Genomic DNA, 15,649 nt, shown 5'->3' on the forward strand with positions numbered 1-15,649 from the left:
TCTCACAGTAGACCGTTAAGAAAGAACTGGATGGTTTCATTTTTCATTTTTGGTTTTCTAAGATTGTTTTTTCTAATTACAAATTGGTATATGAATTAGTCCAGAAAACTTGGAAAACAAAAAAAGTATAAAGGCAACACACACACAAATATTCATAACTTCACCACTCTAAAAAACTCACCACTGTGTTCCTATTACTTTTCTAAATGTATATATATTTTTTAATTTTAAAAAAATGGTATATCAGTGCGCAGATGGGTGAATTAAAAAATGATACAACAGTCTGCAGTCTGCTTTTTTTTATTTTGTAGGTATATGTACTTCCTAACAACCAATTTGAAAATACACAACGATATGCCCACGTCCCAATAAGCTATCAGAAGCTAAGCAAACATTGTTATGTAGATTTTGGAACAGCTATAATTATATTATGCCCCAGATTGTTTTACTCTTTCTCTTTATCTGCTCCAGAATGGATTGGTTTCACTGCAACCAGTGTTTCCGAAAAGATGGGTCCCCTTTCTTTGTCACCAGCTGTGGCCATATTTTCTGTAAAAAGTGTGTGACTCGGGGTGAGTGACTTAACTGTCTTCAGATTCAGGCAAATATATTTATTTAACCTAAACATAATGGTTAGCCATGTCCCTGTGTGGCTTAGGATGAAAATGACTTAGTAGGCCAATGGTGATGTGGATACTGTAGGAAACTGCTGATTTTGGAAACTGGAGGAATTCATTCATAAAGAATGGTGCTAAATGATTTAGCAAATCTATTGCTTAAGCATCAAAAGTACTCGTCAGTGTTTTGAAGTCTGTGGCAGGCAAAGCCGCAAGGGATCAGATTACTCAGGGAAAAGAGAAAGAATAAGAATAAATGGATAGGAATGAGGGCAAGTTTGATAGCCAGAGCCATTTCTAAAGGGAAAAGTGGTCTAGCCAGTGAAATCAATTTGCGTAGAAATGATAACGATGCCTTTGCAGTTTAAAAAACATTTTTATCCGTACCGATTTTATGTACTCCTCACAACAAACCCAGGTGGTAATGAGTAGAACCATTTTACAAATAACCATTTGGCTTAGAAAGGATAAGAAATTTGACCAAGTTCTTACAGCTGTTAAATCTTATAAGGGATACTTGAATTGAAGGCTCGTTTTTTGTTTTTGTTTTTGTTTTTTTAATGCTAAAATACAAGATATTTTAATTTTTTGTGTGTCTTTTTTTGGTGGCTGGCTGGTACAGGGATCTAAACCCTTGACCTTGGTGTTACAAGGTGGCGTTCTACCCAACTGAGCTAACCAGCCAGCCCCCAAAATACAAGATATTTTAAATGCTAAAAACAAGATATGTAAATGGCCACAAGAGGGACTTCAGGTAGGATGCTTTCATAAGGGAAGACTTCACAGAAGAGGTGCTGCTTCAGTAGCGTTTTGAATAATAAACTGGAGTTTGCCAAGTGGATAAGGCAGGGAAGATCATTGTAGTTTGAGAACAGCACGCATAAAAACATTACGTCATAAAACCATATTGCAGTGGACTATGCATAGTTGGGATTGGTAGAGTGTACAGAGTAAGGAAACAAATGGTGAGAGACGAAGCTAGAGAAGTAGTCAGTGGCCAGATGGCTCTATACACCAGGCTAAAGAACCTGAACTTTACCCTGCAGGTGATGGAGAGCTGTGGAAGTTTGTTTTGCTTTTTTCTTAAATAGAAGAATGTTTAGCGCTTGCTAGCTCACTCTGGCAACAATATGGAGGGCAGGCTGTTCTTTCCCCAAAGAAAGAACAGTCAGATTAGGTAGCCTACAGAGAAGCTTTTTTCTGTATACAAATCTTCTGACCCTTTTTAAAGTTACCTGCTAATGTAACAAAGCTGTTTACTATGGTAACAGCAGCTCACTTTCAAGTAATTTGTCTCTGTGAAGCGTATGCCATGTGACGTTTTCTCCCGATATGACATTTATTTTAATCAGTAACCAGCACCACTACTAAAATTTAACTTTACAATGACAGATTAGGAATTTTAATATTTTTGCAACTTTCAGATTGGATTAATGGGAGAATAAGAGGAGGAAAGCTTCAAAGCAAGATCCAGAAATATTAGCAAAATGACCAGAAGATTAACTGGGGAATTTTTTGTGGTACCCAATGGATGCTTGCTGTGAGGTAGATAAGATTAAAAAAGAGTAACTTGAAGTCACTGGTATTCTTGTGTTCTTCCCAGTACTCGTTTAAATGTACTCCAGTACTCCTGCTGGGGGGTTAGAGTTGTCTCTTATGTACCAGAGAAGAAAATTGGAAATTTAAAAAAAGAGAGGGAGATGGGTACAGGGTGAAAGCCTTACTTATACTTCAATATACTAGTTTGGAAATACTGATTTAGAAAATAGAGCTTAAGTTGATGTCCTTTTACAGTACAATGATATTCTAAATTCAGTAAGAACTCTTTTCTGCTCTTGCTAGCCTATTTGACTGTTACCATTTACTTAAGGAAAATCTTACCTCATGCCCTTGAGAACAAAATATTTTTTTCCCTTTTCCTCCCAGAAAAATGTGCTGTTTGTGGAACTGCCTGCAAGCATCTGGCTCTTTCTGATAATGTAAGTTTTCCTCCCCCTGTCACAAACCATTTCATCCATTCCTGGCCTGTAGGAAGTATACACAAAGTACAGATGGTGAATTTGAAGAAAAAAGAAAAATAAAAAAACAAAGAAACAGATGGCAATTGTAAAAAGGGATAAACAACATAGAAGAATTATTCATGACTGCTGTTATAGAAGCACAAGGTAAGGAGAATCTGGAGACAGGATATACATCTCCTAGAGCAGTGGTGATCTCCCTCTTATTTACACACAGTGGAAATACCAGGCAATTTAGAAAGGGTGGTACATCCTTTACCATATTTATCAGTATTTTATTTCATTCCATTGTGGATTTCCTCACTGAGTGTCTTACTCTCTTGATAGCTGAAACCTCAGGAGAAGATGTTCTTCAAAAGCCCTGTGGAGACAGCGTTGCAGTATTTTAGTCACATCTCTCAGGTATGAGAAACAAAAGTGAAGAAAATATGAATCTCCAGGCAAATTCTAATTGCACCTTATTCCTTTATCAAAGGTTGCCTTTAGACTGCATTTGTACACAATGGAGAGAAATTGACTGTTCTCTTTGCTTTCTTCTTTGATAGTATAAATCTCAACCAGTTAACTATTTACTGACCCAGAATCTGTGGTAGGCTATAAAAACCACCGTGTAGTTAACATCTTGATTTGTGCTTCCTAGTTCTACAAAGTAACTTCTAAGACTAAAGGCTATTCTAGGGAGCTTTATCATCTTTCTCTGCGGATGAATGCATCTTCTAAAAATTGCTTGAGTATATAGATCTGACCCTGCAAACAGTGGATTTGGCAGTTTAACTCAACTTTTTGCTTATAGACCTAGGTTCTGGCTCCCCATTCTCATTTTTCAATAACCTTTCTAGTAATATTTAACTCTTCACTTAGAGTTTACAACTGATTACCTGAATTTTAGAAAATGCTTGTCTTTTTCTGATGTACCATTTGTTGGCATACCAATTATTTGGTCAGGAGCAATAAAAATGTAGAAGAATGTAGCGAGAAGGCAGGACAACTTTATTAGTCCATTTCTGTTGCTTATAACAAAATACTTGGAACTGGGTGATTTGTAAGAAAATGGAACTTATTGCTTACAGTTTCTGAGGCCAGAAGTCCAAAGTCCAGGGAACACATCTGGTGAGGGTCTTAGTGGTGGTGACAGTGACCTGGGAGTCTCACATGGCAGAAAATGGCAGAACAAAGAGAGACTGTGTGTTCTCCTTTTAAAGCCTTCTGAATCACACCCCTTACCACCATTATTAATCCACTCACTATGACATGGTCCTACAATCTAATCACCTCCTCAAGGCCCCACCTATCAATTACTGTAATAGGATTCCCTACCCTCAACAGTTACAGTGGGAATTAAACTTTTAATATATGAAATTTGGGGGACACAATTCAATCAGTTCATAGCAACAATCATTTAAGAGAGTTCCCAATTTGTAAAAACTTTTTTTTTTTTTCCTTCCACTCTCCATTTATCCACTGGGATTATTTTATAGCCTCAAGGGATTCATATCTTGGCATGTTTCTTGAGACTTTATCACTGTTCCCTTCTTATACTCTTACTTCTTATTCTTATGAGGGGTACTTATTCTTATGAGGGTACCCCTTCACTAATCATGAAGATGATCCTTAGCCATTTTTTGGTTGAAGATAGATTTAATTTTTCTTTGGTGTCTTGTCCCTCAATTCTAATTCTGGACAGAGAGTGAGGGGAATTAAGGTTTCGGCTGCATTCTGTCTTAGCTACTTGGGTGTACCATCATATTTGAGATACTATGTTTAACATAATGAGGAGATAAAATTCAGCTGAACCTCAAGGAGATAAGAAAACAAGGTCACATAACAAGAGAAAGGGCAGACTTTTGGTTAATAACTAAGCCCAGGGTTAGTTAATGATCAACAGAGAAATTGTATGTAGCTTGAATTCTAACCTGCCTAATCATGGGACCAATTACACATGGTCAAATAGTCAAGATAAAATAAATGGAAACGGTCAGTTAATCATCACTTTAGTGAAGGGCCAGTTTGGTGAAGTCAGCAAAGTCTGAAAATGTGTTTTCCCAATCTGTGAAGTTGAATAACTGATCCAAGTAATATCTAGATTGCTTCATTCAGGCTTCTACTCAAAACTTTCTTCCTCAGTCAGACCTTTACTGACTCATATCTCAAATAGTAGCTTCAACATTCTCTGCTCCTTATCCTGCTTTATTTTTCTTTTAGTTTTTTTTTTTTTGTCTATGCTTTATTTTTCATCATAGCACTTATCTCTAACATTATATTTTTGTTTATTGTATGAATCCTGCACTAGAATATAAGCTCCATGAAGACAGAGATTTGGTCAGTTTTATTTATTGTTCTCCTTGAATAGTTCTTAATATGTAGTAGGCACTGAAAACATTGTTAAATGAATGAATGGAATGTCACTCTAAATATCCATTTGTGTTTTACCCATCCCCAATCTCTATATAATGACCTGACAAGGGCATTTTTCTACTGCAGACTGTGCCAATAGCTGATCAAGTTGCCTGTTTTGAATTCTTTACTCACTTCTAGATAATTTTTATAAGGGATTGAAGAACCCCATATGGACCTGTTAGCTTTTTTCTATTCCTAAGTCATATACCACACTGTTACGTACAACTAGCCATCTTTCAAATGCATGCCAATAATTGTCCTTCTTTGGTAAAAGCCTTCCATGATTCCTGTAGGCAGAGTTTTGCTCTGTCCTTTGTACTCTATTATTCCATGTTGTTTTTCACTCTGCAAAATATTTAACTCTGAAAAAGCGTTTTATTTTAATTTTTCTCTCACTGAACTGTGAGCTTTTCAAAGGCAGATATCATCTTTTCATCACACAGTATCTAACTAGGTATCTGACACAAATAAGGTACATAAGAAATGTTCGTTAAATGAATGAATGCACATTAAGCCTGGTTAAGAGGGAGAGTATAAGGTAAGGTTAGAGAGAGGCTTGATCATTCAGGTACTTTTACCAAGATTGAGAAGACTGTTTTGAGGGAAAATATACTTTGGACACATTAGGTTTTAGAGGCTTGTTAGAAATCCAAGTGGAGAAGTTATAAAGACAGATAGATTTACCATCCTGGAGCTCAGGGCATAGGCCAAGATTAGAGATATAGGTATGGAACTCATCCAGATACAGAAAGTATTTAAAACCTTGGGACTAAATGAGATCACCTAGAAAGAGTCCCTTCAATATCTAGCAATTAGGGAGAGGAAGAGAAGTTAACAAACAGCAGAAATCAGAGAGGTAAAAACAGAGTGTTATGTCACAGAAGCCAAGAAATGAAAATGTTTCTAGAAGGAAGAAATATGCTGGTTTAAATATTGTTGAGTGATGAGGTAATATGAGGGCAAAGCAAGGTCAACTGGATTTGGCAACATGAAGATTGTTGGTGACCCTTACAAGAGCATGTTGTGTAGAGACTTGAAAAGGAAAACTTCATTGGAGTGCATTGATGGGTGTTTGTCAACACTCAGTCTACATCTTCACCTCCCAAGCCTCTCCACCACCCTCTGGAGTCTGACTTCAGGCTGTCTCACTAAACTGCTCTTGCTGATAAGTACTTCAATGGCGTCCTCGTTATCAAATCCAATGAATATTGATTTTTGATCTCTCAGTAGCATTTGAGGTCTGCTCTCTCCTCCTTGAAACAGTCTTTCTTTGGGTACTATACCAATGTCTGTTTCCTTTGTGGGTTCCTCTTCCTTTGTCCATCTCTCTCTCTCTCTCTTTTTTTTTTTTTTTTTGGCATCTGGCTGGTATGGGGATCTGAATCCTTGACCTTGGTGTTATAACACCTCACTAACCAACTGAGTTAACCAGCCAGCCTTCTTTGTCCATCTCTTAAATAGTTATATTTCTTAGAGTTCTATCCTAGATACTTTCCTTACCTTTTATACTCTCCACAGATAATCTCATCCACTCCCATGGCTTCAGTTAGCACTGATGTGTGGATGACTTCCAACTCTATTATTTCCAGTAAAGATCTCAGCTTAAATGTGACTTCAGAGGAGTCTTCTCTGACCACTATATCTAAATTAAGTCTCCTTTTAATTCTCTGTCATAGCAACCTTTTTGTTTCCTTAATAATACCTATGTAATTTGCATTTTTGTTGTTGTTAATTGTATGCTTTATAAACTGTAACCTCCATAAAGCAGGGACCAACTTTATTTTGTTCATTGTTATATCCTTTACAATGATCACAGTTTTGATACAAAAGAGGCACTCAAATCTTTGCTGAATGAATGAGCTCTCTCTCATACTTGAGAGCCGTATATCTATTTGCCAACTTGATGTCCCCACTAATTCTACATGTCCTAAACTGAACTTGTTATTCTTAACATCCTTTCACTCTGTTGTTTCCTCCCCCTCCACACACGCGTGGCACACACACACACACACACACGCGCGTGCGCGCGCACACACACACACACACACCCCGAGAGGAAAATGGGGTGTTCTTTCTGTTTCTATCATGGCAAATAATGACCAAACTAAAAATCTAGGAGTTATTCTTGATTTCTTCTCTTTGCTTTTCCAGTCGGTTATTAAATGATGTTAGTTCTGTCTCTCTGAAAAATCTTGAATCTATCCAATTTGTCTCCAACCTCCTTGCCACCATGGTTTCCCGTCTAGATTACCATGGTAGCTTCCTAACAGATCAGTTGGCCTCCAGTCTTTATTTTCCTATCAGTTCTCCATATTGAAGCCAGAAGAATCATTCTAAATATAAGTATGATCATGTTATTTCCCTGTTTAAAACCATTTAATACAACCTTTGCTCTGAGGATAAAGTCCATCCGCCTAACATGGCCCATAAGGTTAGACATGCTTTGGTCCTTGCTTATCTCTTCAGTCATTACCTCTTATCCTCACTCAACCCCCAAACTATAATATAGACAGACTGAATCTATTTTAATTATTTATGTAAATTATTTTCATTGTTGTCTTTAGGCTTTTGTACATGCTTTTCCATCTCTGTGGAACATTCTTGTCCTCAAACATACACATGGATAAACATATACAGTATATTACACTGTATTGTATTATAATTTTCTGTTTACTTGTCTGCATCCTCTTGTGAAGGCAGGAACAAATCAGTCTTATTCATCATATATAATGGCTCCTAACATGGTACCAGGAACATAGAAGGATTCAATAAGTACTTTTTGAAAGAATGACTAGAATAATCTTCCCTATTGAGGTTTTCCTTTAATGTATATGAAATATGGTAAAGTGGTAATAATGGGAAAACAACTGAAATAGAAATCTAAAGACCAAATCTGCCTGCTAGCTTGTGATCTCATTTCTTTGAAACAGTCATATTCCCTCACATGTAATATGAAATAAAATAGTCATCCTACTTCTTATAAAGATCCAATGAGATAATGTTTATGAAAGCATTCTGAAAGCTGTAAAATACTTTGTTAGTTTAAAGAATAATGAGGAAAACTCATAGAAGGTTATAAAAGATCACAAATACACAGAAAAATAAAGTCCATATAAATAAAATGAAGTTTGTATTTTTTTTGTTTTGAAAGGGAAGTATAAATACTCCATCTATTTTTTTAATAACAGCTTTGTTGAAATATTCTTTACATAGCATAAAATTCATCCTTTTAGTATTTGCAATTCAGTGATTTTTAATGTATTCACAGAATTGTGAAATCACTGCTATCTAATTTTAGAACATTGTCATCACCCTAAAAAGAAACACTGTACTCATTATCATTAGCAGGCACTTTCCAAATGCTCCCCACACTCCCCAACTATAGGCAATCACTAATTTACTTTCTGTCCCTATTGGTTTTCCTATTCAGAACATTTCATAAATATGGAATCATGCAGTGTGTGGTCTTTTGTGACTGGGTGCTTTCACTAAGCTTAATGTTTTCAAGATTCATCTATGTTGTAGCATGTATTAGGACTTCATTAATACTTCATTCCTTTTTATGGCCAAATAATATTTCATTATATAGATGGATATACATTTTATTTATCCATTTGTCAGTTGACAGGCATTTGGGTTGTTTCCATTTTTTGGCTATTATGAATAGTACTGCTATGGAACATTCATGTACAAGTTTTTGCATGGACATACGTTTACTTTTCATTTCTCTTGGGTATATACCTAGGAGTGGAATTGCTGGGTCAAATGGTAACTATGTTTAACAACTTTTTGAGGAACTGCCAGGCTATACCATTTTACATTCTTAGCAGCTGTATTAGTGCATTTGGGCTGCTATAACAAAACACCTTAGACTGGGTAATTTATAAACAAGAGAAGTTTATTTATTACAGTTTTGGAGGCTAGAAGTCCAAGATCAAGGCATTGGCAGATTCAGTGTCTGGTAAGGGCTTTCTCTCTGCTTCCAGGCTGGTGCCTTCTTGCTGCATCCTTGTGTGGCAGAAGGAGAAAACAGGCTCCCACAAGCCTCTGTTATAAGGGCACTAATCACCTTCTAAAGGCCCCACCTCTTAATACTATTAAGTTTGAGATTGGCTTTCAACATATGAATTGAGGGGTGGGGGACACAAACAGTCAGACCATAGCAGGCCAGTAAATATTTTAGGCTATGCACATCATACAATCTGTATCGCAGCTACTCATCTCTGCAGTTGTAGCATGGAAGCAGCCATAGACAGTATGTAAACAAATAGGTATAGTTATGGTCCAATTAAACTTTATTTACGAAAACAGACGGCTGGCCATGGTCAGTAGTTTGCTGATCCCTGGTCCACTTAATGGTTTTTAAAAGACTTTTGAAATGTTTTTGCTAACACATACATAAATGATTATCATATGTACTGCTGTAACAAAATCCGGTCAAGACCTGACCTCATCATTACACTAGAGCTTCTCCATCCCCCACTTAAATTAAACATTTGAACAACTGAGATAATCAATGGTGCCTTTGAAGAAAAGTTTTACCTAGTTTGAGATTATTTAACCTGAAAAGAAAAAGCTAATCTGTCAGTATTTAGGAATTCTGAAATAGTATAGTTGAATTCTTCGTTACTATTGAGGAGGAGGCTGAGGAACCTGAGGCCAGTGGGAGAGGTAATGATGCTTTGATCACAAACTGTGCAACCCAAAACACAACTCCTCCCCTTGTGGGCTGTGTGGCTCTCATCCAGAGTGGGTACCTCTGACATCTTATTAACAGTCCTCCAATTGTTCTTGATAAGGAAGCATTTTTAGTTTTTTTTTTTTTTTGCTCAACTCTGTTCTCACTGAGCCACCACATTAATCTATTTCAATTACAAATCTGAACATATAACTGCCTTTTCAAAACCCTTTGGTGGCTTCCCATCACCTAAGTTTCAGACTCCTCAGAGTGACACATTGTTTGCTTAATAATCTGGTTTTTCCTAACCTCTCCAATCTCAAACACATCTCATGGACCAAAACAAGTTATTATGCAGGTTATTTATTACCTAATCTTTTAGGCAGATTTAGTTCTTTGGAGTTCTTTTAAGACCATACTTTTATGGTTTCATACCTCTATGATTTCTATACTCTAAAGACTGAATTAATAGTTACCTGTTAACCATTATTTATATATTTTATGCATACTTCTGTTCTGCATATCACACTATGTTTTGTTTATTGGTTCACATGTCAGAAGGTCTCTTCTACTATACTGTGATGAGCTACAAGAGGACAACAACCCACACTATTCATCGTAGCATTTCCAGTTCTTGTGCCTGGCATAAAGCATTCAGTAAAGATTTGTTAAATGAATGGATGAATAATATTTGCACTATATATTATCTTCTCTGCCCCTGTGTGAGGTGTTTTCTGATACTAACTAGTTCTCTGATACCAATGTATCCAGCAATTCGATTCAATTCTGACATTCCTGGAGTTAATGTCAGATCCCGTAGGTTAAGGGATCAGTCCCACAAGACTGCCCCCATGTCACATGTCACATATGGGATACCTAGGCTACCAACATTTCAGCTTAGCTGACTACAAATTCAGGAGTTCCCTTGACACCACCCCTGAGCTTTGACAGTTTGCTAGAACGACTCACAGAATTCAGGAAAGCACTTTACTTACTATTACCAGTTTTTTATAAAGGATTATGATTCAGGAACAGCCAAATGGAAGAGATGCATGGGGCAAGGTGTGGGGAAAGGGGCACAGAGCTTCTGTGCCATCTCCAGGCATACCACCCTCTCAGCATCTTGATGTGTTCACCAGCCTGGAAGCTCTCTGAACCCTCTTGTTTAGGGGGTTTTATGAAGGTTCCATGATGTAGGCATGATTGATTGAATAATTGGCCATTAGTTATTGAACTGAATCTCCAGCACCTCTCCCGTCCCTGGATGTGGGAGGGAAAGAAAAGGGTAGGCGCTGAAAGTTTCAGCCCTCTAATCAGTGGTTGGTTCCTCTGGCAACCAGCCCCCTCCTGAAGCTATCTAGAACCCAACATGACTCACCTTATTAACACAAACTCAGGTATAGTTGAAAGCAGCCTGTTAGGAATATACTAGCACTCAGGAAATTCTAAGGGTTTTAGGAGCTCTATGCTAGGAACCAGGAACAAAGACCAAACATATATTTCTTATGCCACGTGTTGTCCAAAAAGACCCCTCAAAATCAACCAATTTTAAGAAAATAGTTTTTTAAACTTTTATCACAGATAATTTCAAATATCTAAAAGTAGAGAGAGTGGGCTGGCCGGGGAGCTCAGTTGGCTAGAGCACAGCCCTGTTAACATCAAGGTCAAGGGTTTGGTTCCCTATACCAGCCAGAACTTAAGTCACTAAATGAATGAATGAATGAATGAATGAATAAATGAATGAATGTAGAGAAAATAGTATAGTGACATATATAATATGAAGGGTCTTCAAAAAGTTCATGGAAAGATTCACATTATCTTTTAATTCTATTTTTCCATGAACTTTTTGAAGTACCTTTGTATAGTGAATGTCCATGTATTCATCACCCCACTTCAACAATTATCAGCTGATGGCCAATTTTTCTTCATCTATACTTCCTGCCACCTCACCCAGATTATTTCGAATTTCAATTTGTAAATATTTCAGAGTGTATCTATAAAAGATAGGGACTCTTTTCTTAAATATAATCATGTCATGCTAAAATAACAATAATTCCCCAATATTATCAAATAATAAGTCAGCATTCACAGCTCCCCAGTTTTCTTATAATTATTTAAAAAGTTTGTTTGAATTGGGTTTCAAAAAGTCTATACATTTTAGTTGGTTTTTATGTCTAAGTTTCTTTTAAACTTGTGTTTCCTTTCATTTCTTTTTTTATTATTGTTGAGGAAAATAGCCTTTTGTCCTGTAGAGTTGTTCACAGTGTGGATTTTGATCATTGAACCCACGGAATCATCTGCTTCCTGTAAATTGATAGGTAGATTTTGGCTTAATCACCATCATTTGATTTTGGGGATGGTGGGGCAAGACTACTCTACAGCAGTAGTGTATTCCACTGAAAGGTATGTAATGGTCTCTGTCTCTCATTTTGTACAATGGTAGCCTTTGACGAACTTTGCAAAGATCCATCAATCCATTAGAATTTGCAAAATGTAGATATTCTAATTCTGTCATTTCTCATTTTTTAGTTGGAATACTTCTAAAGAGAAATTTCCTTTTATTAACCAAATGATTACCCTGAGATATAGTTAAAAAATACTACAACCTGGGGGCTGGCCTGTTAGCTAACGTGGTAGAGTGTGGTGCTGATAGTATCAAGGTCAAGGGTTCGGATCCCCATACCATTCAGCCAACCAAGAAAAAAATACTAAGACCTATAGATATTGGGAATGAGGGAGTCAGTTTCACAAAAGATTTATTAGGCAAATTAATAGGTTGTTTTTGTTTTTTTTTTAAAGATGACTGGTAAGGGGATCTCAACCGTTGGCCTGGTGTTGTCAGCACCATGCTCAGCCAGTGAGCAAACCGGCCATCCCTATGTAGGATCCGAACCCGTGGCCTTGGTGTTATCAGCACTGCACTCTACCGAGTGAGCCACGGGCCGGCCTCAAATTAATAGGTTTTGAATGTCAAAGGGAGAGAGTGAATTTACCAGTATCTTTAAAGTAAACTTCCAAAACTTAGCAACTTTTTGCAAATGTTCAAAACATTAAAATTGCATGGGAAAATAAATCTTCCACTAAATAAAAACTCTGACTTCAAAATAAGAATTAGGGGCTGGCCAGTTAGTTCACTCAGTAGAGCATGGCACTGATAATATTAAAAATAAGAATTAGGAAAGCCATTCTTTAGTACAAAAAAATTAAATAAGAAAATCAAGCTAGTATTCTTTTCCAAAGCACAAATTATTTTTAAAAACAAAAACCTTTTGGGCCAGCCCGGTGGTGCACTGCTACAGTGCGCCGCTTGGGAAGCGCGGTGGCGCTCCCGCCGAGGGTTTGGATCCCACATGCAGACCGGCTGCTCACTGGCTGAGCGAGGGGCGGGAGCAACACCGAGGGTTGCGATCCCGTGGCCTGTCCCGGTCCGGTACGGGCGCGACACTGAGGGTTGCAATCCGTTGCTGGTCACGAAAAAAGACAAAAAGGAAAAAAAAAAAAAAAAACCTTTTTTTTACTAACCCACATTGGACCAGAATGTGTCTTATCATAGTAAACCTACTGAGCTTCCCCTTCGCTTCCATTACTTTACCTTTCTCAGTATCTTGCAGTTTCTTCTTTACTCTTCTCAATCTCTTACTGGACCTAACTCAGAACTGAAGTTTTAAAATACTCCCTTCAGTAAATATAATAAAAATTACATTCCATGTGTGTTAAATAAAATTTATAGGAGTTCATTGGTTTGGACTGAACTCCTGCACTAGGCTTAACAGACCAAACCAAAATGGAGTTACTCATGTTGAGGTTCCACTCCACAAAGTCAAAACTAGTTGGTTGTCTGAGAGAGATAATAGCCAAATTCCTAAAGAGGCCAGTTTTAGCCAGCATGAGAAGGAAGTCTCTTCTGCCTTAACCTTTACAAGAAAAGTAACTTTGAAATGACCAATCCGCTTTTTGTTCTCTGTTCCTGCTTTCTTCCTCCCTTTTCTGCCTATAAAGCCAACCTCCTCTGCTCAGTTCATGAGAGCATTCATTCTGTTTTTTAGAATGAGAAGTTGCCTGATTACAGAATTGTGAATAAAATCCAATTAAAATCTTTAAAATAAATTTATTGTTTTTGACACATTATCAATTCTAAAATGATTAGGAATCCAGAGCATGAAGACCATGATATCCTTACCTAGTCCTGGTGTTGAGATAAAGGAAAAGAATCTGGGTCTAGAAGTAGATAGTCCCATATAGTGTTCCAATAAAATAAAGAATATTTAACACTTGCATTATGCAGACAGTGTTTAGTGTTATCAACAGAACTATTTTTATTATTATCTGCTCTGTGTTATTGTATTAAAATAATCACACCTTTAAAAAAAAAGCAAGTGAGCAAAATTTATCCTTCCTTGGGGAAAAAAAAAGGCCAATATTCTCATGAGGCTAAGAGATTTGAATGATTGCTAACTACTGGGATTTTTTTAAAATACGGAGATGCATTACTGAGTTAGGTTTTAGAATCTTTTTCAGTGGATGTATATGAAATAACATTTGTACATTAGTGTCAGGCAAAAATCACTTGTTGTCCTCTGTACTTCTTGCTGGTGGATGTTTTCTGGATTGGTATTTCTTGTTGGATTGGTCAGATACGAGATTTGGGTTTCAATTTTTTGGGTAAGTAGGCAAAGTTGGTTTGCTTAGGCCCAGGCAAAAGGCCCTCTAGTAGTTCAGTCTGGCTCCCTGAAGTTCTACAGTGGGGTCTGTTCTCTGTGCACATATGACCCTTGGTGATCTCAAAGGGAGGAGAACCAGTTTAGGGTAGAACTTGGGTTTTATTGATGTTGGCTTGACAGTAACTTGATTTCAGTTCAGACTGAACCCAAGGATAGGATTAGGATGTTTGGGATACTGTCTTGGCTCCTGATTATATCTATTTATAGTAATTATTGCTTTGCAACTTCCTCCCTCACCATTTTAGGTAACTCCCAGAATTCTGAGTCACTTTTTTTTTTCTGCTTCTGCACTGTTCAAATTTTCTAAAATAGGGCCGGCCCCCCCGCGGGTTGGGATCCTATATGGGACTGGCCAGTGCGCTCACTGGCTGAGCGCGGTACGGGTGACACCAAGCCGAGGGTTGCAATCCCCTTACCGGCCACGGAAAAGACAAAAAATAAAAAATTTTTTTTCTAAAATAAACATGTTTTACTTTTATTAAAAACAGCAGCTTTTTGGAGCCACTTCTGGCATAGCCATGGCAGCTAACACTACTACCAGCCTGTCACAGCTGCTGCCACTAGAGCTTGTGGACAAATGTAGAGGGTCAAGAATTCACATTGTGATGAAGAGTGATAAGGAAATTGTTGGTACACTTGTAGGATTTGATGACTTTTGAAATCACACCTGAAGGAAGAAAGATTACTAAATTAGATCAGATTTTGCTAAGTGGAAATAATAAAACAATGCTGGTTCCTGGAGGAGCAGGACCTGAAATGTGAACGGGATTCTTTGACTTATGCTAGATTCTGTTTTGTCTTATAATGGCAACAAAATAGAAATTTTTTTTTTACCTTTTAATGTTTTAGACCCTGTAAAACTAAGTTTCCCGTTAAAGGGAAATGCTTTGAAGAGGTATGCCCATTTTTCTAAGTTAATTATGATTATATTGGAAAAAGAAGAAAATAATTTCTTCTTTGAAGATTAAAACAAAGGTGTTTTTGGTTAAAAAAAAAAACAAACATCAGCTTTTTTGGGGGGGTGGGAAATAAAATAACTACAGTAAGTCTTACCTGTCTAGAACTAGTTTAGTTTGCCTTTAAGTAGAAAGGAAAGAGGCTAGAGACTATATAAACGCTTAAGTACAATTCTGTTGTAAGGTTGCAAAAGCACTTTGCAAATTAGGTGAGAACAAAAAGTTTACAAGATGAGTACCACCATCTAGGGATGGACCCTAG

General features: G+C 37.2%; 1 protein-coding gene and 1 pseudogene across 1 annotated transcript in view; both read left to right on the forward strand.

Moving 5' to 3' along the window:
* Nucleotides 1-472: 472 nt before the first annotated feature.
* Nucleotides 473-15,649, forward strand: part of RNF212B (ring finger protein 212B) — a 29,721-nt gene continuing 14,544 nt past the window's right edge. Inside the window, exons 1-3 of the mRNA XM_008566575.1 lie at nucleotides 473-572; nucleotides 2,544-2,596; nucleotides 2,963-3,037. Of these exons, the coding sequence (XP_008564797.1) occupies nucleotides 473-572; nucleotides 2,544-2,596; nucleotides 2,963-3,037 (228 nt within the window). The remainder of the gene's footprint in view (nucleotides 573-2,543; nucleotides 2,597-2,962; nucleotides 3,038-15,649) is intronic.
* Nucleotides 14,950-15,193, forward strand: LOC103585572 (annotated as a pseudogene).

Source organism: Galeopterus variegatus, unplaced genomic scaffold (genome assembly GCF_000696425.1).
Source record: "Galeopterus variegatus unplaced genomic scaffold, G_variegatus-3.0.2 Scaffold253, whole genome shotgun sequence".
NCBI classification, from domain to species: domain Eukaryota; kingdom Metazoa; phylum Chordata; class Mammalia; order Dermoptera; family Cynocephalidae; genus Galeopterus; species Galeopterus variegatus.